General features: G+C 43.8%; 1 protein-coding gene across 4 annotated transcripts; it reads right to left on the bottom strand.

The window, feature by feature from the left end:
- CD83 (CD83 molecule) lies at positions 1–27,720 on the bottom strand. Of its 4 annotated transcripts, XM_054557226.2 has the most exons (6): positions 27,655–27,720; positions 26,634–26,743; positions 18,678–18,793; positions 4,990–5,218; positions 2,964–3,070; positions 1–1,618 (listed from the first exon to the last, which is right to left on the bottom strand). In XM_054557226.2, exons 2-6 carry the CDS (start codon positions 26,725–26,727, stop codon positions 1,493–1,495), a joined length of 672 nt encoding a protein of 223 aa, XP_054413201.2. In that variant the 5' UTR covers positions 26,728–26,743; positions 27,655–27,720; the 3' UTR covers positions 1–1,492. The 4 variants fall into 4 exon arrangements, with proteins under 4 accessions (XP_054413201.2, XP_054413200.2, XP_002816494.4 ...); XM_054557225.2 differs by lacking the exon at positions 27,655–27,720 and having other exon boundaries at positions 1–1,621; XM_002816448.6 differs by lacking the exons at positions 26,634–26,743; positions 27,655–27,720 and adding an exon at positions 18,886–19,118 and having other exon boundaries at positions 1–1,621.

The raw sequence follows: 27,720 nt of genomic DNA, 5'->3' as shown, positions 1-27,720 counted from the left end.
TTTCTTCACATGCATACGTTTAATAACATGAAAGCCACGACAGAGGCAAAAACACTAAATCAACTTGGTATCCATTTTACTCCCTAATATTAGGGGGACAGTGAACATATAACTCAAGCAATAAAATGCCTTTGGAAACCAAGAAGGGAAGGGCCCAAGTTTGATAAGAGAAACCCAACAACGGCTAAAACATCCATGCAACATTTCGTGAAGTCCCTTCTGCCAGTAGCTCCTGTGTGTCCATATCTTGGAGTGTGTTAGGCTACTGCCAGTGGCTCCCGTGTGTCCGTATCTTGGAGTATGTTAGGCTACTCTTCAAGAGCAGACCATGGACCTGGCTTCCTCACTTCCCCAAAAGAATTCCTACAGAAGGCTACAGGAAAGGCTTCTTGGTAACCTTCTTTGTTTCAAACAATGGAAAACATGAGAAATGGACAGCACCCTCTCATCCCCAAAACACCACCATCATAGCAAGGATAATGACTCAATGGAGTTTCGAATTTGTATAGTGCTTTATATGTTTTCAAAGAATTTTCACGCATATGATCTTCATCAGCCCATGCAACAGCCTTGTGGTTTATAATGGAGAAAGCAGACACCAGAAGGAACTTGCTCAAGATCACGCAGCCAGATAGTGGGACAAGGGGGCAAGCACCCAGACTGCACCGTCAGCCCAGCATTTCCAGCCGGCCATTAAATAGCTCTCTATCTTGTCACTCTCTCCGACTTCTTTTCCCTCTCTATGTCCAGGCTGCCTGTCAGTTCACAATGCTATCTCACTACAGATACAGATTTCAAAAGCAGAAAAACACAAACCTTCTTTGACAAGTACATATAGATATAAAAATAAATGTGGCACTCTTCTTTATTGCTTCTTTATGGATGTCTTTCCCAGATGAAAAGACCCTGCTGGGGAATAGTTCATCGACCTGTTATTTCTTTGTACACAGATTACTCCTTAGTAATAGCAGGACCTTCACACCAGGAAATTATTTGCTAAATATTTCCCACTGTCTCACAGCTTGATCTGTCAATTTCTCCCAGATGTAAAACATCTGGGCTGGTACAGCAAAACACAGAAAATTCAAAGAGATGTCCCCAAGATGCAGAAGAGGACAGCTGTCCTCAGGAGTCTGTCACGGGCCAGCTGGGGGCATTCATATTTCCCAAGACCCTTTTCCGGCTGCATCTCACCATAGCTTTTATATGACTGAAAAAGTGTCCAGGAGGTTGACCAGATAGCTGCATACATCGCTGAAAAGGTGGCCATGGAGAAGCAGCAGTGGCCCCATGCTATGTGGTCATGTGATGGTTTTCGAGGCCTGCCCACAGAAAATGGGGTGGGATCCACTTCCAGATGTTTTCAGTGAGGTGAAGGACTTCACAGGAGGATGCCATCTTCAGCGTAGGCTCATTCTTCTCTCTTCCAGTGTGACAGACAGGCACACCCCTGAGCCTCAGCTTCAGGAAGAAGAACCTGCAGAAATCCTGCTCATACCAGTTCTGTCTTGTGAGGAGTCACTGGCCCTAAATGCTTATTTGGGGAGGTAACTGGGAGAAAAGCTCGTTCCATGCCAGCTTTAGAAAAATCTGGGAAGATACTCTGTAGCCGTGCAAACTTCTAAAAAGAAATGAAAGAAACATGAAGTGAATAATTGGAAAAATTCAGCAGTTGTCACCTCCTTTTAAACTCTATTCACTAAGAGCTGGCTAGACAACCCATTCTGGAAGCTCTCATACTCACTGCCTCACTTGCTCCACAGGGATTTGTACCAACCATTTCACTGGCGTCTCCAAACTTGGACCAGGAGATTCACTGATTGTGGCCATTTCGACCCCCTACTGTTAGGTCTCTGTATGGAAAGTCAATGCCCACAGAAGCAGGCATTTTCCAACAAGAAGCTAAAGTCATTCATGTTTAAAACATACTGCCTGGTAACTCTAATTATCTTCTTATACGCAAATAACCCTAACATCCTAACTGTAAGATCCTTGAGGGCAGGAACAATGTCTTACACCTTTTTACACCCTGTACAGTGCCTAGCATAATGCCTTGAACATAGTAGGTGCTCACTGGAGTCTTTGATTGACTGGTATCTAAAATAGAAACCAGAGAGATGAGTGCACAGTCAGAGAGGCAAGTAAGTGAATAGAGGGACACAGTGAGTGGCAAGAACCAGTCCTGGGGTAGCTCCTGGGTGAAGTCTGTCATGCCGGCCCTGCCTGGTGGATGGAGACAAAGGGGGCAGATCACTTCCTGGAGGGGTCAGACACACGTGTGGCCCTACTCTCCCGCAACCATGGTCAACACAGGTGAGCAGCCATGCAGAAAGAATCTCTGAGGGCTTTGAGCCGGAACCTGCAACCAACAGCTCATGGGCATGTCTAGGGTGCCCGAGCACCGGCCAGCCATCCTTCACCCCGGAAGCCTCCTGCTGTGTCTCACTGCTCTGGCTTTTTGGGATTAATTCTTAAGGCATAGGCAGAAATACCAAAAATAGAAGGGGAGAACCCCCACGAGAAAATAGTTTGAAGGCAGCCAAAGGAGGCTGATCTATCCCCTGGCATCCCTGGGGCAGTGGGGCCCACTCCCTCACCCACAGGAAGAGCGGGGCCTCTGCTCTGGGATGGGGGACCCTCAGCGCTGCAACTTCTAGCACTGTGCCTACAGGGCCTCTGCTCGTTCACAGAACCCCTTGTCATTTCCCAAACGTCCTTCCTATACCTTACTTTGGTTTTTTTTTTTCCACAATGCTCTAAATGTAGCCACTAGACAAAAGCTGGAAATATTTCAGGGAGCTTCCTGTAATGATTCTCCCAGTCTAGGGGCCTCAGAAAGTCCAGGGTTCAAAGAATAAGCTCCCTCACCATTATTAAATGATTCACACTATCTGCAAAAGATATTTGGATTGGTGCCCTGGGTAATCTTTTAATAACAGAAGATGTTTTAAAAAGATACTTACACAAGTGAAAATGATGAGTGTTAAGTAGAAAATAACCAGAGCCAGCAGCAGGACAATCTCCGCTCTGTATTTCTTAAAAGTCTCTTCTTTACGCCGTGCAGGGCATCCTTTAAAAAAGTAAGTGACATGTGAAGCCATTTTAACAGGATTTTTCTACCATGAAAAAAAGCTACGAATGCTTTGTTCCTCGGTCCTGGAGTCCTACTTGTCTCCTCTTCCCACCATCAGGATGAACGACAGTGACAGTAACAGTAACAGTGACGGTGACAGCAGCAGCAGCAGCCAGTGCGCACTGTCGCTCTGTGTCTGGCTGCATGCGACAGGACTCTCACACGGCATCTCCCCGAATCTTCAGAGCAGGCCTGAGTAGTCCCATTTTACAGATGAAAGAGCCGAGGCTCAGAGAGGGTGAAGGACCAAGGACCAAGGCAGGTGAGCCAGGCATCTGGTCCAGGCTTATCCTGCAGCCTGTCTGCCTGTACTTCGGATGTCAAGCCTTTCCTGGCTTATTTGGTCCTCCTACCAGATGAACCACCACTTGTTAATCCAGAAATTATCTTAACTTCATCAGTGTTGGGTAGACTGTGGTGTGTCCTCACCTCAGGAGGTTTCAGGGACTATGAAAGGAAGTAGGTGAGCTCCCCTGATATTGCCAAATACGTCAACAGATTTTTCTAGAATCATTCAAGCTCTTTTGGCAAGGCTGCCAGCATGGTTGGGTGGAAGAACAACTCCCTCAGGGTTGTTAAAGGGTGTGGTGCAGCACGAAGGGAGGGTAAGGGCAGGGAGGCCTTTAGCCCAGGGACAGACATGAAGGGAGGTACCTCTCCCCACTCAGGTGCAACACCCAATGTGCTCTTTGGGGAAGCAAGTTGAGCTTTGGCTATAGTGTGCTTGCAAACAGAATCTGCTCGATGCCCCAGGCAGGAGCTGGTGGAGTGCAAATGAGTGGAGGGGGTTCTGCCATTGGAGCCTACAGCTGGATCTCCAGAGAGCTGTCAATCCCTGAAAATGGATTCAACATTTTGTGCAGCAGTCGAGGGATGGATTCTCACAGCCATGGGTCATGAGAGCCATTGTCCTCATAGTCCCTAACATGTATTGATTATTCAGTCTATCCCGGGCACTACACTCAGCATTTTAATGCAACTTCTCATTTAACCTTCACAACAAGCCTATGTTGTAGATGTTACTTCCATTTTAGAGATTAGAGAACTGAGGCTTAGAGTGAATCAGTGATTTGCTCAAGGTCACACACTAACAAAAGGCAGGGTTAATATTTGAGCCAGATCTAAGTGACTGTAGACTCTGACCCCTTAAGCTGTAGGCAATATCGCCTTCGAAGAGGAAAAGGAGAGAAAATCAGCTATTCTCTTCATTTTCTCTCCACTCCCCACAGGACATGCCTCCCCTCTCCATCTCCTCTGCAAGGTTCCTCTCATTCAGGTGAATATTCATTGAGGGCCTACTATGTGCCCAGATACATCAGAGGAGAAAACAAAGAGGTTGTTGTTCTTTTGGGGAGACAGACAGTAAATCAATCCATACATAACATGCCAGTTGTACTAAGTACCAGGAAACAAAGAAACCAAGATGAAGGGCTGGAGATCCAGAAGGGCCTAAGGGAGGTGTGTGCATACAACACTAAGCAAAAAGCACACACTGCCCCCCTTAAACAGGGACTGTACTCTTGCAGGTGTAATAATATTACCCTAAGTCCGATTCCTTTCAGATCCCTGACAGAAGGAGAAATCAACTGTTGTATGGAATCAGGGGCTCTGTGACCACATTTTTATCATTTCCAGCCTCAGCCCCTAACAAGTGTTGGGCAAAAGTCAAACAAAAGGCATCATTTAAGCCACAGAAAAAGAAAATGGTGACATGCTTGCAGTGGATTTCCACTTTCAGCCACAGATGTGATCCAAAGCTCTAGAGCTACACTCCAAAAGAGAGGATCGATTTTAGGACCTAAAGGAAGTACACATGCATTGTGAAAGAAGAAAACAAGTGCAGCAGGTCACCTCACCTGTCACTCTCAAAATCACCTTGCCACTTAGGTTTCTCTGCCCATCCGGGTCCTGCAGAGTGCACCTGTATGTCCCCGTGTTGCAGCTGGTAGTGTTTCGGATCTTCAGGGAATAGGGCCTTTCACTGGGGGCGTCGAAAGAACCATTTTGCCCCTTCTGATGATAGTGCTGTCCCCTTAGGTGGTCTTCCTGGGGTGTCTCCATCCTCTCTTCACCGCCCTCCAATAGCTGTGAAGAAGGAATCATAGCGCATCACGGTCCACTGCAAGCACTCCAACTTGACACCAATTGTTCCATTTTGTTTTCAGAAGATCCAGCCTCAACTGATGTTTGTAAAACAAGACATGATGCTTTTGTGTGTGTGTGACCTCTTGGGGAGGAGAGATCTATGAAAATTCCCAAGGCTACATCTTCGGAATATATCAGGACTGCATCTCATGATTCTATCATAAGTATCCCAATTTCCACCCTATATTAGGGAGAGAGAGTCACTGTTGATGACAGTGATAAGCTGTGTGTGAATCTTGCTGGATTATATTTTGTGTCTATGTATACATGTATAGATAGGATTGTTCTGTATTAAATGTTCTCTTGTTTTCTTCAGACACCAACTCACCCACTGAATGATTCCTATTTTTGTATCCCAGCCTTTTATTTGGAAAAATTCCTAAATCCGTTATGATCCTTGCCAGACAATTCAACTAAAATCAGATAAGCAGATGAGCAATGCCTCCTGCGAATAGTCACCTTGTTCCTCAAGGGCTGTGTCTCTGTGTGGTCATGCCTGACGTCGCCGAATGTGCCACATCTTTTCTCTGTACTAGGGCAGCGAGACCGCTGAGAAGCATGCTTTATAGAGAGTGTATGTGTCAGATCATTTGCTGGTCATATCAAACTCCACATGGAAGGGCAGTAACAGCTGACTTCACTGTACTCAGGACAGACCAGCCGGACTTGGGGAGATGCCCAATTTAGCCAAACATTTTATCTGGCTGGCTTTCTTTCTTTTTTTCTTTTTTGAGACAGGGTCTCGCTCTATCACCCAGGCTGGAGAGAATTGGCTTGATCATGGCTCACTGCACCCTTGGCCTCCTGAGTCAACCTTCTGGTACTCCCACCTCAGCCTCTCCAGTAGCTAGGACTATAAGCATGTGCCACCACACCTGGCTGATTTTTATTTGTTTGTTTTTTTAGAGGCAGTGTCTTGCTCTGTTGCCCAAGCTGGTCTTGAACTCCCAGACTCAAGAGATACGCCCGCCTCGGCCTCCCAAAGTTCTGGGATTACAGGCGTGAGCCACCGCACCCGGCTTGCTTTCTGTGAATTCTTTGTGATCAAACTGGTGGAGTGTCTTCAGCATCTCCCACTGCATAGATCAGGCTCATATCACATTCACCGTTAATTCTCTCTTTCTTAGACATATTTTTAATTTGCCTAATTAACTTGCTAAGTAGCTCCTCCATTGAAATACTTTAAAGCTTCTAAAATGAATTTACACAAGCAGTAAAGCAAATCCTTGTTTTCAGCCTTCCTGGGCAGCCCTTCAACAATGACATTCCCTAGCAGCACCTGAGTTTCCCTTTGCTGGTTGGCTGGGGACCAGCAGGGAGCCCAGGATTAAGTGATATTCCTTACCTGTCCCTAGCATAACTGCACCCAAGAGCCACCTTAGGGAAGGAGACAGAGATTATCAGGCTCCACTGCCACTATCTTTGCTTGCACCTATCAATGATGAATCTCTCGTTCTGGGAGCACCCTACAACTCTGTTCTGACTTTTAGGAAGGGACTCAGTGTAGGGAAAGAGATAACCAAGGAGTTAGGGGAATACTCTGAGAAGCAACTCAGGAAAGAAAATACATACACACGGGCACCTGTGCACTCATACACACACACACACACACACACACACACACACACACAGAGTCATTTCTGCTTCATTTATTAATTCAGGGCATATACCACAAGGTCACCGGAAAGCTCAGGCTCCAGCCCTGGTGTTTGTTAGCATTCCTGTAGAGTGGGCTACAGAGACATCTGGTGGCAGATTGATCGCTCCTGCAAGAAAACCTGCTCAGCTCCCTCCTAGCCCTGAGCTGAGACGAATGGCTCTTCTCAGGCCGAGTCTGTGGACATAAATCCCATTGCTTGATGGTCGTTTTTGTGTGGAAAGATTCCTTCCTAAATAATCAAGCATCTATGCGAGGAAGCTAAAAGACTGGGGCCCTTGGGTGTGCAAAAATAAAGCACAAAAAGGAGGTGGGGCCAAGGAAATTTAGAGGAAACTAACGGTGTCCACCTGATTCCAGAACACATCTAATTTAGCACCATTTTTCCCTTTTCAAGCCTAAGTAAACCATAAACTGCAGCCTCATCATGGGCTCACACTGCTTGCCTCTCCCTTCCGCTGCCTGGCAGAGCGGCTTCTTCCTACCAGGCAGGGCTTTTAACAGACCAGAGGCCGAGGCCCATCCAGGGCCAGTCTGTGTCTAGGATGGTCTGAAAGCCAGTTTGAAATAATTAGCTCAGCCCAGTCCCTGCAGTTCCCATTCCGATGTCCAATCTTGCTTTTCTTTTTCTAAATTAACCTCCAAATGCGAGCGTAGCTGCAACAACCATTTTGAGATTATTCACCCACGGTTTTCTCCTGGGGAGCTCCTCTCCCATCCAGCAACCCCTCCCTCAGCTCAGAAAGGCCCATCTGAAAGTCAAGGTCAAAACTGTGAACCCCTCTGGAGCTGGTAGAAATATAAACTATTGTGTCTATTTACATAAAGATGGCCCCATTATTGTGTTAGCTGCTGGGAATTGTTGAAGCAAAAAGGTGCTGGTGATCAAAACTGGCTGGCAGTAACTTCTGCCTATTTGCAGAGAATTCATTTTAAAAATCAGCAGCAACACCAATAAAATGTAGTTTATTTGATGGTTAGATTTCCAAGGGCCTCTGGCAAAACCGTCAGTGGGCCGCTAGTTATTTTTAAATGGCAGAACAAAGGCAGGGTGAGCCATAAGAACGGAAGGAAGAATCAAGGGAGAAGGCAAAACAAAGAACCTCAAAGCAACCTGCAGAATTCTGATGTGCTGCCACCAGTGGAATCATGGCAAAATATCTCAAGTCTCATAGGGTCATCTTCCAAACACCCCTTTTCCTAAATGACCCAGAGAACTATCGGCAAAACCTAGGAACTCTTGCCAAACTAATGAACAGCACTGTTTGCCTAATAACTAACTACAGCAAAAAGAATTCCCTGTAAATTCATACACTGCACCTGGAAATATTTCATAACCCTCCCTCTGACTTCCAGTTTTAGGTATATACATTTTCAGCTAAACTTTCTCTTGTGACCCCCAGCTGTGGAATTTGGGGTTTATCCACAGCTGCAAAAGTCGTGGTAGTTTTTATGTTAATGTTGCATGCTCAGAATGGGGGTGGGGCCCTAGCAGGATCAAGGGACCGTATGCAAAAGCTCAAATCATTATCGTGAGCTACGTGGCCAGGCAGCTATCACCCTGCTTTATCAGATGAGCTAACTGTGGCAGAGGCACCACCAAAAACTGAAGGGAAATTTCAGTGGGAGGAAAATGGAGTAACAGCAAATGGGCCATCCCCACTTTGCTTTGTTTTATGCGTTCTCATAAACATTGGAGCTGGCTCAAAATCAACCACTGGCAAGAACAGCTCTTTAAACATTCCAAATCTAAAAGTGTTCCATCGCTTCTCTGCAAAAGCATTTTAGGAAATAGTAATTTATAACAAAAGGAACCCTCAGATTCATTCACAGCCAACCATAATTGACAGGAACTATTTAATGCACCCTTCACAATGCTAATATTGTAGTACAGTGTGCTAAAGCACAACACAATTTCAGCAAATTAATTACTCAAAACACTCATCCCAATCATGTTTTAAAAATCCACATGTTGTACATTAACTTTTATGCTGACAACTCTATCATTTTTGGTTGAGCTGGAAAAGTGCAAACGTGGGACATCTCATTTTCAGAAAGCCTGGGGACTCTGACTTGTCTCAAGGCCTCCAATTTGACTAAATTATTTAAATACCATATTCTTTCTCTCAAATGGAGATTTGACCTTAAGGAAACCACAAGCCCTAAATTAAAATAAACTCTCTTTCATTTGCAGAATGCTAAATCAAGCAAACACAAGTACTAATTTTATGGGCACGTGAATGGAGTCAGTTTTTGTTTTTGTTTTTTTTTTAATGATGAACTAATTTGAACTAAAACAAAAGACATAAAATAAATCATTAATTATGGCTGAAACTGAACCAGTATTCAAACATCCTATTGTGGAAAGCGTTTTTTTTTTAAGTGTACATAATTTTATCCAAATATATGCCTCCTACATTACCATATTTGAAGCTAAGAGGGCAATAGTTTCATTTTATAGCAAAAAAAGAGTTTTGATCACAAAATTGAGATCTAAATTTATCATACATCAGATTTGTTAAGAATGCAGGGCCAGGCACGGTGGCTCACGCCTGTAATCCCAGCACTTCGAGAGGCCGAGGCAGGTGGATCACATGAGGTCAGGAGTTCAAGACCAGCCTGGCCAACATGGTGAAACCCCGTCTCCACCACAAATACAAAATATTAGCTGGGCGTGGTAGTGGACATCTGAAATTCCAGCTACTTGGGAGGCTGAGGCAGGAAAATCGCTTGAACCCAGGAGGCGGAGGTTGCAGTGAGCCAAGATTGTGCCATTGCACTCCAGCCTGGGTAACACAGCAAGACTCTGTCAAAAAAAAAAAAAAGCGGGGGTGGGGGGAATGTGCAATAGGTGCCTACTTAAAAGAAAAAAACAGTATAAAAATTTCATCTAATGATTTGATAAAACATATTTAAGGGTATAGACTGTAAAGATTTAAAGTTGGTATTAAATTAATCTGATGTATTCCAACCACATTGAGCAGCTTTTTTTATTGCATTTCTTGTGCACTAACATTCACGTACCTTGGTTTCTAACTCAATTAAAGTGCCAATATAATTCCCATTCATCATAAAAACAGCTCTTTATAATGTGCAAAATAGTTTGGCTCGGAGGTTGATGTCATAATGAGGGTTGAATGTATGAGCATTAATATCGTTTTTTTTCTATGCGTAGTTTTATTAGAAAAATGATTTTCCACTTTGAAATTTACTAGGTCTAACAGACAGAGCTGGATTTATGGCTGTTAACAGTGTTATGAGTATAGCAGAGGCAACATAATTAAGAGCACAGTCATTGGCATTGGACTGAGCTGGAACCAAACTCCAGCCCTCCCACGGCTACCTCTGCTCTTGGCCAACTGACTGAACGACTCTCAGGCTTGGATAGCTCCACTGGAATCTGGGGGTGATCACATCTCACTGAGCTGGTGTGAAGATACTTATGATGATGTATACAGACCCTAAGCATCGTATCGATCACACAGAAAGCCCTAAAGATGTTACTACTCTCTCTCTCTTCTTTTTTTTTATAACCAAGGTTTCATTCTGCATACTAAATAGTTCCCTGAATATAAGAAGTATTGAAAAAGTATTTACTGAATGAATGCGTGAATTTTAGAAACAGTGAGAAAGTTACAAGAGCACTAGCTTTGGAATCAAAGGTCTGAAGTCAATCCCAGCTTCTCCACGTGTTAGCTGGGTAATCTTCCATATGACACTTGACCTCTGAGCCCCATTTCATCATCTGGAGCTCCCTTACTTGCTCATGGGGTTATTATAAGAATCAAGTGAGAAAACACAGAAAAGTGCTGTATAATTGGTAATGCTGGTAATAGAAATTATTCTTGTATGTGATAGCTTTCCACACCATCCACCCATTCTGTCATTTCCTTACCACTGACACTTCCCATCTCCTCTGGGAAAGTTGTCCTAGAAGTCCCAATCTCTGCTCTAGGGAGAAACTGTTTTTTCCACATACAATGTCTTCAAAATATCCACAACATTCTGAATTTTTTAAAGCATCATCATAATAATGTAGCAAACCCTATTGGAACTGAGATTTGAAGGCAATGTTGGACCCTTCATTGTTCATGCCAATCATCTCTCTTCTATTAGCATCCCGTGCGGCCTGCTGGACCTGGAAGAGGTACCATTACAAGCTCTGAGTTCATGTCCTCTGAAGAACTCCACATCTAGGTTCTAGAGGAGGCAACTTAACTCAGGCCTGGTATCCCACGATCATGGAGACTGGCTCTGATAGGCATGTGACCCAGTCAAAGTCCCTTGAGAATAATCAGACATAAGTTGAGATATTTGAAGAGAAACACAACCTTCTCCTTTGCACTTGCTTCTGGAAGGATATACAGGTTGAGCATCCCTAATCCAAAAATCTGAAACACTTCTGCTCCCATGCATTTCAGATAAAGGATGTGCAACCTGTCCAACTCTGTAGTTATTGGCTATGATCTGGCTGCTATGTAGAGGTTGGACACAGAACCAATGTAAAGGAAGGCAGAGTTGACAGACGGAAAGTCACCAAGTCCTGGGGACATTCATGAACCTCTAAGCCTAGCTATATTCATTGCCAGGGCTTCAGAGCACCACAAACTGGGTGGCTGAAACAATAGAAATGTATTCTCTCACAGTTCAGGAGGCCAGAAGTCCAAAATCAAGGTGTTGCCAGGGCCAAGCTCTCTGAAGGCTTTAGGGGAGAATCTGTTCTGTGCCTTTCTCTTAGCTTCTTGTGGTTGCCAGCAGTCCTTGGCGTTGCTTGGCTTGTAGACACATCACTCCAATCCCTGTGTCTGTCTTCACTTAGCTTTCTCCCGGTTGTCTGTATCAGTGTGTGTTTTCTCTTATTAGGACATCATTCATACTGAAGTAGGGCCCACCCTAGTCAGGTAGCACCTCATCTCAATTTGATTACATTTGCAAAGACTCTATTTCAAAATAAAGTCATAATCACAAGCATCAGAAATTAGAACTTCTGATCTTTTGGGGGCGCACAATTCAAGCCACAACGCCAGCCATAACTGAAATGTGAACTGTATTTTGATTTTTCAATTTTTTCCCATTCCAATTATATATAAGTCTTATATAAGCCAATTATATATATATTTCCTTCTCTTTAGGCTAGTTTTGATTGGATTTACAATCCCTCACAACTGAAAGCCTCCTAATGACAAGGCACCCTGCACCACCACGTAAATAAGGGTGGTACGTAGGGTGCTATAGGCACATGGCTCCAGCTTCAAGGTCAGTCCTGCTTTGTCCCTTGGGCTCACATGCCTCCCACTCCTTGAGGAATGAGACCTCAAGGCCTGATTTGAATCAGAACCTCTGTTCTCCAAGGTGATTATGAACTGTTTATGGAAACCAGCACTCTTCTTTTCCTAAAGGTTTTCCCTATGTGGACCCATAATCCTAGGCAGCTACCAGCTCTTCTAGAATTGGTAACCTCGATTCTATCGGTAATACCTATTCTAATCGGTAACCCCGAGGACTGCTGGCAACCACTGGAAGCTAAGAACTGGAACAATTCTTCAAATTGTCCCAATTTGGGACATGCAGTAGACTGGTCCTCCAAGAAAGCATCAAGTGATATTAGCAAGCCTTGGGCTCCCAAGTCTGTACTAGTTCCACATGACACACACGGAAATTTTACCCAAATACACTTCAGTGCAAAACAAAACAAAATGAAAAACAAAAACATGCTTATGAGTACAAAGGAATCTTAGGGAAGTATTTTCCGTCCAGCTCTATTTTGAGCTAATGATTGTTGATACAAAATTTAGGGTTATTCCAGGAGTAGCCAGGAAGGGATTATGGAAACGTCTTTAGAGGGAGGAAACTTTTTTTAGGTAATCAATCTGCTTTTAGTCTTGCCATACATAAAAGTTTCCCTTATGTCACTAAGAGCTTCTCCAAACTTCCTCTTCTTTGTGTAGTGACATTGCCAAGTACATAGCTAAGACAATCCAGTCTTCATGTGACTCAGGTTCCCCCTTTTATTAATGGAAAACAAGTTGGTTTTTTTGTTTAGTTTGTTTTTTGTTTTTTTTTCAATTTAACTCTCAGCTGCTTTCTTCCTCCCTCCCCACTATCAAGCTAAAAGATTTTGGCAACTTGTGCTCTGTTCCACTATTGTCCAAAAATCTCAGTGATCCACCATTCTCATCTAGATGAGACTTCTTCTACAGCCCCTCAGAGGCGACCTCATTCCTCCATGCCCACTCCTCCGCAGAACCACATGAACAGGACTGGTGAGCAAGAGGAAAAGAAGGAAAAGAATGAAGTCTCCCTCTGACACTCAGCTTCTAAGATGAATCATATTCTCTCCAACACCAGGAGAAATATGCTTTGCTTTAGGCATATTTTGCATTATGCCATTCTCTTTGCTTAAAATCCTTCAATGAGGCCGGGCATGGTGGCTCACGCCTGTAATCCCAGCACTTTGGGAAGCTGAGGCAGGTGGATCACCTGAGGTCAGGAGTTCGAGACCAGCCTGGCCAACATGGTGAAACCCTGTCTCTACTAAAAATACAAAAAAGTAGCCGGGCATGGTGGTGCGCGCCTGTAATCCCAGCTACTCAGGAGGCTGAGGCAGAGGAATCGCTTGAACCTTGGAAGAGGGGGTTGCAGTGAGTCAAGATCATACCACAGTACTCCAGCCTGGGCGACAAGAGCAAAACTGTCTCAAAAAAAAAAAAAAAAAATCCTTCAATGGCTCCTTACTGCCAAAAGGATAAAGTTCAAGTCATTGTTGCTGGGCATTCAAAGCCCCTCACAATCTGTCTCTAGCCTACTTTCTAATGTTATCTCTCAGCCATCTGCTGTTTAAGCCTCCCTTCTACATCACTGGTTACCTCAATGGTTCCCAAAAAGTCTTAGTGGATTCCCAGGCCTTTGCTCAAGATGGTTCTCTGGCAAAAGTTCTACATCGATCCTGAGATGGCCAATGCCAGGCCCAGGATGGGGCACACATTTGGGACTTAGAAATATTTACTAAACAGTGAAAGTGTAAATATGAGAGACATCTGAAAAGCAACTTTACATCTTTCATGGTTTGACCTAGGGAGGAGCCCATAAAAGTGATTCAACCAGGTCAAGTACTATAGGTGCCAATGGGGACAGTATGTTTTTTTTTTTAATTCTAACATACATGGTTTTCATAATTCAATGGTTCTACATTTAATGTAGAAATGTTTCCTTTTTGTCCTAAAACATGTTCTTAAATCCATCTTACAACAGAATCATTCTAGAATCCAGGAAGCACAGTAAGTGTTCGGTACTGGCTCCTTCCATGGTCTATGAGGGTCTCTGGCTGTATAGATTACATCTGCCCCGACTGCTTATCAACTCTAGGCCCTCCTAAGGCACTCTGCTCTCCTCAGTATCCCTGGTTTTGTAGCTCATTATCACACAAGATGGTAGAGACAGAAAACATAACTTCACCAAAAAGAAGTTTAGCAACATACACGGAAGAGCCTTGAACTTTTGAAGTGGCCTCACGCAAGCCATTAACCTGCTCTCCAACAGTTTCCTTAGTGTTAATGTCAGAAGCAGAACACTCCATGATGGCCCAAGATCTGCCCCAGCTGGGGCTCTTCTCAATATTATAAAGTCTATTTATAGTAGACTTTTATATGAAGTCACACTCTTACTTCCCTTTTCTCCCTTCCTTTGGAAATGATCTGAAAAGGGCACTTGTCTTGTGATGCTTCACTGTCCTCACCCCCGCAGCATCACCCAGAGACGACACCATATATCCTCTTTCGTTTTGCATCACCCGTAGGCTGTCAGGGCTCCTAGCATGATACAAGAAGGCATTGCATCTCTGGGATAAATAACCACTCATTATTATCCTTAGTGAATATCAACCAGGCCCAAAGTACTCCATCCAAACTCGTCCTCTCTCTCCAAACCTACATTAAAGAGAGTGTAGACACAGCGATGCTTTTCATGAAGTCCAGCTGCAGCCCTTTAATGCATGGCTTTACTACTTGCAGACATGATATTGCGCTATGCCCTTTTATGCTGGAATTTAACCACAGGTCATGGCCAGTGGAAGAAAAGTCATGGATCAAAGTCAATTTGCATATTTTCTCAAAATACCTCCTCAAAGAATCACATCTATTACAACTTTTTTTTTGTGTGTGTGTGTGGTAGAGACAGGTCTCACTACATTGCCCAGGCTGGCCTCAAACTCCTGGGCTCAAGTGATCCTCCCATCTTGGCCTCCCAAAATGCTGGGATTACAGGAATGAGCCTGAGCCACCACACCCAGTCTACTATAACTTTAAAAGATAAATCGATTGGCTCATGCCTGTAATCCTAGCACTATGGGAGGCTGAAGTGGGAGGATGGCTTGAGCTCAGGAGTTGGAGACCAGCCTGGGCAATGTATTGAGATCTTGTCTCTACAAAAAATTAAAAACATAAAAATTAGCCAGGTGTGGTGGTACACCCTTGTAGTCTCAGCTACTTGGGAGGCTGAGGTGGGAGGATTACTCGAGCCCAGGAAGTCGAGGCTGCAGTGAGCCATCTTCATGCCACTGTACTCCAGCTTCGGAAACAGGGTGAGACTCTGTCTCAAAAAATAAAAATAAAGCTAAATTGAGCTACTATCCTAATGAATATAATGTATTAACTTTTCTATTTCTTCTCAATCACCCATTCTGCCTTAAAAAGTATAAGGGAGGAAGGGATGAGAAGAGGACCCTTTGCTGGATCCCAGTTAAGAGGACATGGTCCATAGAAGAGAAGAGCAGGGCCAACAGCAATTGGGATATCTCTGTCCACTTTTGGCTTCACCTTTAGCCTCCTGCGCATGTGTCTATTAAGTCCCCTCTAGCCCATCTCACCGCATCTTTGAAACAGAGACAACAGAATGAACACTCTTCCTTCCCAACACTAATGTTGCAAACAGATTGGATGCTGTCTGTTTTGAGTTTTCTGGTCAAAGGCATATGATAAAAAACACACGGTTTACATGGGTCCTTTTGTTAATTACAAGTAATCAGTGCCAAATGGACAAAGGCAAGATGCTACCTGGTGCCGAAGGATTGAGTGGTGAATGGAATTTTAAACTGTGAGTCATTACAACCATACTTATGATACGCAGACAGCCTGCAGAATGTGCTTCAATCTGGTGGACGGTGAAAACCCACTGCAAGGGACTCTGCTTTCCTTGCCCAGCACAAAGCCCCCTCCTATACCGGCAAAACAGGTTTTACAAAGCCAGGGCAGTGATGATGAAGTGAGTAGGATGGGATAAGCTGGCTCTGGTTACCAAAATGAAATTCCTCCCTTTGTGGCTACCCCTCCACTTTGATGAAACATTTTACAAGAAACTTGTAGAAAAATGACCAGATGCTTAATCTTCTGTAAAATGAAGTATTTCGGCATTTCACCACTGGCCTTATCTCCAGAACACTCTATCCATTTTTGTTGTATAAGGATAATCAATGCAAAAGTATAATTATTGGGCTGGAAAATAATAAGTACCTACAGAACATGCTGAGAGCTGTTTAAAAAAATGCTTAAAGGAACAACATATGTCACTTTCGAGGCACCTGATTCGTTTACTGGTATAGCATAACTCTCCTACCCATGAATCTCAATCACCATTTACTTCTCAAAAAATAACTACGGTATGACTTTTCATTGGCACTATTCCATGGAGCAACAGGAAAAAAAGAACACCTAGAGACTGCTGTCCCTTTTCTTCTTGACAGAGTTTTGAAAGACCTTCGGGGTAAATCTCACAAGAATTGTGTCTAATAAACAAGTTCATGCGTTACAGAGTTACATCACCAGCTGACATCCAAGGAGAAGTCCAAGGTTAATTGCTATGGTTTAGTGGACCATTCCAAATGACCCTGTGCAAGAAGCTTTCACTCCAGAACTGTTTGAACTTTACAGTCTGAAATTTCATCTTCTTGTTTCATGAGTACTTTTTAATTACTCCCCTGGGGGTATTAATAATGTTTTCTTTCTTTATTAAATAGTTACTCTCTGATAGTGGTTTCACATTTTTCCCCCTTCTTTGAGATAACTAAGTCCCTGCCTGGTTAGCCCAGGGGCACTTTGATTTTCTTTACCTTAAGTTATTAAGGTAGAAAACAGAGATATCAAGATAGACCTCTAACAACTCAGGATTTGGAATCAGACTGCTTGGTTTAAATCCCAACTCCACCATTTAGCCAGCTGTGCAAAAGTGGACAGGTTATTTCCCTCCCTAAGGCTCAGTTTCCTCACCTGTAAAGTAGGACTAGTAACAGTACTAATCCCTAAGTGCATTCTTCCGATGGATGGAAATGGATAATGTATGTAAATATTTACCTTGGAGCTTGGCATGTGGTGAGCATTCAAAAATTGTTTTTTACAATAATTTTTAAAATACTATTGTTTTGACTATGAGAACAATTTCGGAATTGCTGTGTTCTCTGATCCCACAGTAAGTAAGGTACCAATGAAGTAGGAATATTTAACACCTTACTTTTACACACAATACAATGCTCTGAGGCAGCAGCACCATCCCCGTCATGCATAACTCATGAAGTGCTGGGCTGAATTCACAGAGCACCTTTGCAATTTATAGGGCAAAAATTAGGTGCCGTGAAGAATACACAGAAGTATTGATACAGCCACTGCCCCCCAGAGAACTGACAATCCAGTTAGGAGACACATACACAAAGAGATCACCGCAGTGATGCCTTGTACTGTTAAGTGGTCAAAGACATGTACAGTTTCTTATAGTATCTTTCATGGTGGGCAGAAGAACGCCCTGCATTTTGGGGAAAGCTACAAGCGCAGAGTTGCCCCCATGGTAAGACAGCAAATCAGTGAGAGCTACACAGTAAGGTTGGAATGTCATATTCATTTGGGTTAAAATGGAGGTGCAGTGGTAGCAGTGGCCTGACTTAAAGAAGGACCAGTGATATCAAACAGTAGCTGCTTGGCTTTGGAATGACACCATCATTGCCATCTTAGAATCTGAGAATGTTTCAGTCAAGAGCAAACCTTGAAAAAGCCTCCTTGTCACTCAGTCCTCTTACAGTAGGAGCAGCAAGGCCTGTTCTTACACATGCGGGCTCCGGCTCATGCATCCACCTGATGCCCTCAAGGCTGCCTCTCTCACGGCTGCCAGAGGAAGGAGGAGGAGGGCTAGGGGAGGAGGCCAAGGGTATCCCACAAAGGAGATGACCACTGATAACTACCATGGATGAAATGGCCTAAGTCACTTCTGTGTCTTAGCCCTTCCTTTCAAATTGCCCCCTCCCCCTCCCATGTATCATGGGCATCACAGTCACAAAACACAAGAAATTGGAAGTCTGGAGACATGCGCCCTGTCCAATGCCCAACAGGGACCAAATCTAGGTCCCTGTTGCTTTCTTCCTGACCTGCTGGCCCACAACCACAGGTGGCCTCCAGAATTAATCCAAATGAGAGAGCCTCTGCCCTTCCAAAACGTCTTAAGTGGATCATTCATCTCAGGCCGCCTTCAGTGGCAGGAAGGGGATTGAGGTCTGCGGAGAGCAAAACCTAATTCGGCCCTGTACCTGGATGCGGATGGGGTGGGGGAGGCGCGACGGGAGCCTGGGTACTCCAAGTTCAGCTGCGGGAGACGCCCCCCGCCCCCACCTGGCAGCCACAGAGGGTCGCCAGCCTAGGGGAGATGGTTCCTGCTGTCTTCAAATGAGCTCACCAAACCCCAGCCCGCGGGTATCGCAGCACCTACCTTGACCCAGGAGACCGTGTAGGGAACCTGCGGATCCCAGAGGGCGGTGCAGGGCAAGTCCACATCTTCGGAGCAAGCCACCTTCACCTCCGGCGTCGCGGGAGCCAGGCTGTAGGCTACAAGAAAGAGAGAGCGCGTCGTGAGCAAGCGACCGACGGGAGGGGGTGTCGTGGAGGGGCGGGGGGCAACAGGGGCTCGCGGGCCCTACCGCAGCTCAGGAGCAGAAGCTGGAGGCCGCGCGACATGGCTGGAGCGCTGCGCCGCTGCCACGAGCTGCAGAGCGGTGGCGCGCTGGCGCCGGCTGCCCTTTTATGCCCGCGCGTTCGGGAACTTCCCTGCGCGCCAGCCCGGGGGATTCCCCGGCGGGCAGCGGAAGCGGGTGGCGCGCCCTCCTAGTGCCGCTTAGGCCGGGGCGCCCCCGTCCCCGCCCCCGTCGCCCCCGTCCCCGCCCCCGTCGCCCCCGTCCCCGCCCCCGTCGCCCCCGTCCCCGCCCCCGTCGCCCCCGTGGCCGCCCCCGCCGCCCCCCTCGCCGCGTGCGCGTCCCCGCCCCCGCGCGCCCGGGCCGGGCGCCCCGAGTTCGCGTCGCTGCTGCGGCTGGCAGCGGCGACAGCAATCCCCGCGTGACGCCCAGTGCTGGGGGCTTCGCAGACCGCGCTCGCGCGCGTGACGCTGCCGTTGACCCGCAAAAGGAAGCCGGGAACCGGGCCATCCGAGCGGGATCTGCCCATTTTACGGAGGCCAAACCAGATTCCGAGAGGGTGGGCAACTTCCTCAGAAGCCCAGCCTGTCCTTGGGAACGCACTGGTGAACCCAAGTCCTCACTGTTTTCCAGAATCTGTGATAATCAAAGGCGCGTTAGATTTCCATAGAAACATACAAGTCCATAGTACTTGGCTCCCTGCCTTCCCCGAGAGGTTATTAGTCAGTACCGTCCTACCTGTTTAAATTATATCACCAAAGGAGAGTGTCTCCTATTAAAATAATAATTACACACACACAAACACAACATTTTTGGAAAAGAAAATTCTAGAAGCCAATGAAATCACCTGTAATTCATCCAGGAAGTAACTTCAGTTAACATGTTTTTTTGTATTATAAAATGTTTATAACAACATAAAATATTTATAACATTTATGTCAGTGCACAGATTGGTATTTTTAATGGTTTATTCTTCCTGCTATCTTGTAACCTACTTTCTTTTAGCTTAATAATTTGCAAGCAGTTCCACATCATTAAAAACTTCCAACAGCATCATTTTGGTCCACTGTTCAGTTGCACCATAAATTAGAATTGATTAGTGTTAGACATATAGGTTGTTTCTTTTTGTGTTACTAATATTAGAAACAATGCTGTGATTGCTATGGGAAACTTCAGTGTAGATAAATCTTTGCTCTAAAATTGCTTATTTTCTTAGAATAAATACCTCAAGGAAATTGTGCTAGGTGAAGGGGACTTTCCAATTTTGTTAAATATTGCCAAAAAGTTACCTGCAAGGAGGTGTCTTCAATCTATATTCCCATCTGCAATGAGAGTGCCTGTTTGCCAACACAAACTTATCCAACCTTTCTTTGTCCATCCAAGAAGTTAAAAAGAGTGGCATCACTATACCACCAGTTTTAATCTGCTCTTGGAAGTAGTTGTACCAATTGACAGTCCCGCCAGCTTGTGTGAGTACCTTTTCCCCAGCAGCCTCACCAAACTAATTTTTTAATTGTGAAAATGTTAAGCACACAAAATAAGTATAGAAAATATGGAATTGAACGCATCTGTATACAATTTACTCTTGAGAAATAAAACAGTACTAACATTTTTGAGACCCTCTTTTTTTTTTCTGAGACGGAGTCTCGCTCTGTCGCCCAGGCTGGAGTACAGTGGCCGTGATCTCAGCTTACTGCAAGCTCTGCCTTCCGGGTTCACGCCATTCTCCCGCCTCAGCCTCCCAAGTAGCTGGGACTACAGGCGCCCACCACCACGCCCGACTAATTTTTGTATGTGTGTACTTTTAGTAGAGACGGGGTTTCACCGTGTTAGCCAGGATGGTCTTTTGAGACCCACTGTGTGTCCTCTGCCAGATCTCATACCTAGGCATTTATGCTTCTTTCCAGTTTTTCCTGATTATAAACAATGTTGCAGGGGAGCTGAAAGTCTTCCAACACTCTAGCTCAGTAATTACACTGCATTGTTAAATATTGCCATCTTATTATCCAAAATGCACATGCCCATTTACATTCCCCTCAGCAGGTCTTAGCATGATCAGATTTTTTTTTTTTAAAGATAGGGTCTCACTATGTTGCTCAGGCTGGTCTCAAATTCCTGGGCTCAAGCGATCCTCCTACCTTGTCCTCCCAAGGTACTGGGATTACAGGTATGAGCCACTGTGCCCAGCCAGATTTTTTTAAATTTCTGCCTATCTAATGAGTGTGAAATAGTAGATCTTTTCTGCTTAATTTATGTTACATTGATAACATATGTTTCAAGAACATTGGATAACCTTTTCTGAGGATTGTCATTCATATCCTTTGGCCTTTTCCATGAGTGCTGTTTATAAAATCTGAGCCAAATCCTTTCTTGGTTATATCCATGCCAGATCTCTTCTCCAAGTTTAAGATTTGTATTTTCCATTTTGTTTTTTACATCTTTAATCTACCAAAGAGTTTTAAAAAAATATTTTAATGTGGTCAAATTTACTGATCTTTTTGTTTATGATTTGTGCTTCTGGTATTGTGTTTAAGAAATCTTTTCCTGCCCTGAGATCATAAAAACATTCTCCTTCATTTTCTTCCAAAACTTTTAAAGTCATGCTTTTTCATATGTTGGTCTTTAATCCATTTAAATACGGTTTGATGTCGTGATCTAACTTATTTTTTCCATATGGATAACCATTTTTTCCAATGCTGCTTGCTAAAAGTCCTTCTTCCCTACTGATTTAAAATGACATCTGTGCTTTATACAAATTTCTATGTATGAGTGGACCTGTTTCTAGACTCTATTCTGCCTCTCTTTGTGCTAATATCACACTTTCTTATTACTATAATTTAATTAAGTCTTGCTGTGGTGGAAGTGAGTGAGTCCTCACATGCTGAACTTCGTCTTCAAAATTGTTCTGGTGGCTAGGTGCAGTGGCTCACGCCTGTAATCCCAGCACTTTGAAAGGCCCAGGTGGACAGATCACTTGAGATTAGGAGTTCAAGACTGGCCTGGGCAACGTGGTAAAACCCGGTCTTTACTAAAAATACAAAAAAATAACAAATACAAAAAATAGCCAGGCATGGTGGCTTGCACCTGTGGTCCCAGCTACTCAGGAGGCTGAGGCAGGAGGATCACTTGAGCCCAGGAGGTCCACGCTGCAGTGAGCCGAGATTGTGCCACTGCACTCCAGACTGGGTGACAGAGCAAGACTGTGAATCCAAAAAAAAAAATGTTCTGGCATTCTTGGTTCTTTGTTCTACCTTATACACATTATATCAATTTGTGAACCTCAAAAAATTTGATTTGAATTTTAGAGGAATATATTCAACTTATAAATTGCCTAAAATCAACATCTTTAGAAGTCAGTTCTACAAATTCATCCCATATTGTGTATCATTCCATTTATTTAGGTCTTCAAGAATTTTTAAAATTATATATATATATATATAGGTTTTTCATATCTTTTGATAGATTTCTTCCTGGATACCTTCATATTTTGTGTTGCTACTTTCACATATATATTTTTTAAACTATATTTTTCTAGGTGTCCATAGCCAGTGAGTAGAAATTTCCTTTCTTATTAATGTTAACAATGTGTTCTTAGACTTTCCATTAAGTCACTTGTTGAATTATGAATTATTTAGAGGATTTTAAAAAAAAATCCCAATATATGGTTTGGTTTTCATTTTGCTACTGGTGTCTAACAGTTGAGGTTGCTCAAGAACAGTCTGTATGGTTCTTTGTTGCATATCAAGGATTGCTTTGTAGCCTCATATGTGATCTTTTGGTAAGAGTGGCAGGTACTCGGAAAGAAAGATCTTTTGATCAAGTTTGCTCATGGTGTTGCTCAGATCTTCTATATCCTTTCTGTAATCATAAACTATCAATTACTAAAAGAGATGTGTTAAATTCTCTCCCGTGACTACAGAATTGTCCGTTTATCTCTGAAATTTTATCATTTTTTTGGCTTGGTATAATTTGATGCTATGTTTTAGTGTCTGGAAGTTATGCTTTTCCAATGAATTGTTCCTTTTTCTCTTCATTTATCTGACATTTTTTTCTAGTATTCCTTTTTGCTTGAAATACAACTTTGTCTAATTTTTTTTTTTTTTTTTTTGAGATGTAGTCTCACTCTGTCACCCAAGCGGGAGTGCAGTGGCACAATCTCGGCTCACTGCAACCTCCACCTCCCGGGTTCAAGCAATTCTCTGCCTCAGCCTCCCAAGTAGCTGGAATTACAGGCACCCATCACCATGCCTGGCTAATTCTTGTATTTTTAGTAGAGATGGGATTTCACCATGTTGGTCAGGCTGGTCTTGAACTCCTAACCTCGTGATCCGCCCGCCTCAGCCTCCCAAAGTGCTGGGATTGCAGGCGTGAACCACCACGCCCAGCCTGTTTACTCTTAATATTACCATCCTCTGCCTGTTCCTTTCTCTGGGTTAGTTTTTTGCTGGCGTTTTCCATACCTTTACATTCAACATTTCTTTGTCCTTACATTCTGTTGTGCCGTTTTTAAAGTATATTGTTAGATTTTCTTGTATCCAGTATGACTGACAATCTATCTTGCTAATTGAGGGTTTAATTTTACTTACTTTATGAATTCTGCTATATTAGGATTTATTTTGGTCATTTTGTTTTACGCTTTATGCTTGCCCAGATTTTTCTCTGCCTCTTCCTTTCTTGCATCTTTTTATTGACCATCAATAAAAATATTTTAGCCCGGGCGCGGTGGCTCATGCCTGTAATCCCAGCACTTTGGGAGGCCGAGGTGGGTGGGTCACATGAGGTCAGGAGTTTGAGACTAGCCTGAACAACATAGTAAAACCCATCTCTACTAAAAATAAATAAGTAAATAAATAAATAAATAAAATTAGCGGGGCATGGTGGCACATGCCTGTAATTCCAGCTACTCAGGAGGCTGAGGCAGGAGAATCACTTGAACTCAGGAGGCGGAGGTTGCAGGGAGCCGAGATTGTACCGCTGCACTCCAGCCTGGGTGACAGAGCCAGACTCGGTCTCAAAAAATAAAATGAAAATAAAAATGTATATTCTGTGGTGTTCTCTCTACTGATTTGGAAGTCATGCATACTATTTCTCTTATGTGATTATCTTTTTATAATTTTTAATAAGCATACTCGATTTAATAAATTCTAGAGTTAATTAATATTGCCACCCTTTTCCCTAAAATGCCCAAATGCCCGAACTCTGCCCATCTCATCTACTATTATGACCAGTACCCTCATTCCACTATGTTTTTATACTCCCCAAGTAGTCTTTTTTTACATATTAGTTATTTGTTGAAATTTATCTCATATTGTACATCTCACTGCTTCTTTCCTGGGTCAATTCCTTCTGAGGTATATTCTTAATTCTTTTAGCAAAGGTGTTCAAGTGGAAAATGCTCTCTGTTTTTGTCTGAAAGTGTTTATTTTGCCCATATCCGTGAATCATAGTATAGCTGTAAGTTGACGGTTATTTCTTCTCAGCACTTGAATATATTATTCCATTGCAGCACTTGAATATATTATTCCATTGGTCTTCTGGCTTCTATCGTTGCTGTTGTAAAGTTCCAGACAACCTGATAACTCATTCCTTTGTAGGCAATGCTTTTGTCTTTGAGAGCTTCTAAGATCTTGGCCTTTCTACTTGGTCTTTTTTTTTTTTTTTTTTTTTTTTTGAGATGGAGTCTTGCTCTGTTGCCTAGGCTGGAGTGTAGTGGTGTGATCTCGGCTCACCGCAACCTCTGCCTCCCGGGTTCAAGCGATTCTGGTGCCTCAGCCTCCTGAGTAGCTGGGACTACAGGCACGTGCCACCTTGCCCAGCTAATTTTTTTGTGTGTTTTTAGTAAAGATGGGGTTTCACCATGTTGGCCAGGCTGTTCTCAAACTCCTGACCTCAGATGATCCGCCCGCCTCGGCCTCCCAAAGTGTTGGGATTACAGGCGTGAGCCACTGCACCCAGCTGGTCTTTTAGTTATACTGTGTTGTGTCCAGTAGAGGATTTCATGTTATTTAATCTGCTGTGGTTCATAACTTTCATTAGTCCTCATTTATCATGTCTTGAACATCTAATAGATGTGGTTGGTCCTTCACAGTCCACACTCCTTGTCAGTAAGCCCTTCCTCTGCATGTTCTGTCTCTTCATCTCTTTGCACAGGCTTCTGAAGATTCCTCAGATCTTTCTTTCCATTCATTAGTTATTTATTTGGTAATATATAATCTTTGGTTTAACATAGTAAGTTTTAAATGATAATTTTTAAATTTCTGAGTTATATTTGATTTCCTATGTAGCTCAGTCTAATCTTTTTGATGTCTTATTCTGTTATGTTCTTTATTATTATTATTATACTTCTTTTATGACTTCTCATTTTGAACATGCTTATTTTTAATCTACCTGATAATTATATTTTATCTGAAGTTGTTGGCTGTTTCATATTGTTTTTTTGTTTTGTTCACTAACTGTTGGTTTTGGGGGATTGTTTTTTCATGTGTTTGTAGTTGGGTCTTTTTTTTGGTTTTGCCTCCCAGACTGGAGTGTGGCAGCATGATCTCTGCTCACTGCAACCTCTGCCTCCCGGATTCAAGCAATTCTCCTGTCTCAGCCTCCCAAGTAGCTGGGCGCCACCACGCCCGGCTAAGTTTTGTATTTTTAATAGAGATGGGATTTCACCATGTTGGCCAGGCTGGTCTCAAACTCCTGACCTCAGGTGATTCACCCACCTCAGCCTCCCAAAGTGCTGGGATTACAGGTATGAACCACCACGCCAGGACTGTATGGTAGTTTTTAATTATAAGTTAATCTTTAGTTGGGACTTCATATGAGGATATGCTAGGAGGCCTAGGATGGATGTATGGCCTCCCGGAAAGGTTTTATTTTTGTTTCAGCCAGGTTCCCCAGGATATTATCAGCATGTGACAGCACTTTATATTAATTTCTTGGTGGGACATGTCTTAGACCACTCTAGTAATATAAATTTAAATATCATATCCATGCAAGGGCACATTAATTATTATAAATTAATTTTAAGGGGAGCTTTTTTTCTTTTTCTCAAGCAAGCTTCCCTGTCATCTCCCTGTGTAAGCAGGCAATGGTTTTCATTTCATCCTTACACCAGGGTCTCAGTTCCAACTCCCTACTCTTCTGGGGCCCAAGCCCCTTCCTGTGTGCCTGCTGGTTATGAAAGCCTAAGCTCCTTGATTTAATAAATTCTAAAGTGAATTAATATTCCCAAACTGGATTCCCAGCCTGGCCAACTGTCCTCCCTGACCTTACCCCCAGCAGCCCCAGGGGCAGCTCAGGCTGGTCATAGTTCTTCCTCCATTTTTGACCCTTCAGCGTTCCCTTACTTTCTTGCAGGTGCAGCTAGGCATTTATTAGACTGGTTTCAGCATTTCTAGAAATTCGCAACAGCTGTTTTTCATATTACATGGAAACCTATGTTGTTGAAAAATAGAAGCATCCAATCTGCTGCTCAATAACCTAAAAGCTTGCCATCACAGGAACCCCTTCTTAACCCACAGAGTTGAACGCCAAGGTGTATTTTCACACGTAGCATATTCTTCCTCATGTCCTCATACTGAGTATGAAGAGATTTCTGATGAAGACCATTCCTGAGGAAGCATTTTCAGGCTAACTACAGGCTACCTTACCATAAAAAACCAGACAGTATTTCGTAGCGTGTGTCTGGCGTGGGAGTGGGAGTGGAAATTCAGTAGCTCTGAGTCCTGACTTGGGTTCTTCCTCGAATGTATGAAAGGAGCTTACCCGTATGTTGATCTTCGCTTTCAGTGAAAAGGGAAAAGGTGAATGCAGAGGAAGAGCTTCTTGCCTTTCTAAAACCACTAGTTGTCACCTTCATGTTTTCTCTGCTGTGACTATAAAAAGAGAAAAACCGAAAATCATTAGAAAACATTGTGGTTACGCATTCTCACTGCCAAGGCAAGCATTTGGTAACCTTGGGCAAGGAACAAAGCTAGCCAGGGCCCTCTCCCTTTCTTCTGACCCTCAGACCTTCCTGTCTGATTGCAATTTGCATCACGGCCAGGGCTTCATCATTTAATTTATCTCAGAGAGCGTCCCGACGGAGCATGGCAGAACATTGTGAACCTAGACATTTGAGAAGCTGGTCAGAGTTTGGGAGCCAGGGGAGAAAGCTCTAGAATGTTTTATTAGTGCTCTCACGTGCCCCTCCCAAGGCAGGGACTCATGGGGAACGGGTGTGGAGAGAGGGAAGTTTTAATTCACTATTAAACATTCACTAAGCAGCTGGTAAGTGGTGCATAAGAAAAGACCATTCTCAAGAAGTTTACACAGTAGAATACAGTTTCCTTTTTTTTTCTGGAGTTGCTGGGGGAGTGTCTCACTATGTTGCCCAGGCTAGTTCTGAACTCCTGAGCTCAAGTGATCCTCCCACCTCAGCCTCCCAAAGTGCTGGAATTACAGGCATGAGCCGCTGTGCCTGGCCATTGAATACCATTTTTCACAGTGGACCGTGCTTGCCTCTCTGGAGTTCTACACAGTTTCTTGCTGAGGGTCTGGGGGGACTGGGATGCAGGGGCAGAAGGTGGTTCTACAAGGAGGGAGAGAACTAGTGACGGGAGAATTCAGGGGAGGAGAGAGGATTAGGAGAAAAAGGAAATGAGAGTAAGCCATGCCCTTTAAGAAAAAGTCCCGAGGGAGGGGGGCCAGTGAACACGTTTCTGCTGTCTGCCTTAGACACCTGTCAGATGCTGAATGGATCATAAATAGGCAGAAAGAAGTTTGTGATAGGCTGGAAATAGCTCACCTGATGACTGCTGCCAGCGATGGGGGCAAAAACCCATGGTACTCCCCAGGCACCCAGCTCTCCACC

This window comes from Pongo abelii, chromosome 5 (genome assembly GCF_028885655.2).
Source record: "Pongo abelii isolate AG06213 chromosome 5, NHGRI_mPonAbe1-v2.0_pri, whole genome shotgun sequence".
Classification (NCBI taxonomy): Eukaryota; Metazoa; Chordata; class Mammalia; order Primates; family Hominidae; genus Pongo; species Pongo abelii.
Note: the sequence above shows the minus strand (reverse complement) of the source record. Positions and strands in the feature narration are given on the sequence as shown.

Bases quoted from the DNA above. Each gene is read 5' to 3' on its own strand.
- CD83 (XM_054557225.2), bottom strand. From the start codon at position 26,727: ATGAAGGTGACAACTAGTGGTTTTAGAAAGGCAAGAAGCTCTTCCTCT. The intron at 5,219-18,677 runs GTAGGTGCTGCG...CCTTCTTCACAG, and splicing joins ACACGGTCTCCTGGGTCAAG to CTATTGGAGGGCGGTGAAGA. The intron at 1,622-2,963 runs GTAAGTATCTTT...ATTTCTTTTTAG, and splicing joins CACTCATCATTTTCACTTGT to AAGTTTGCACGGCTACAGAG.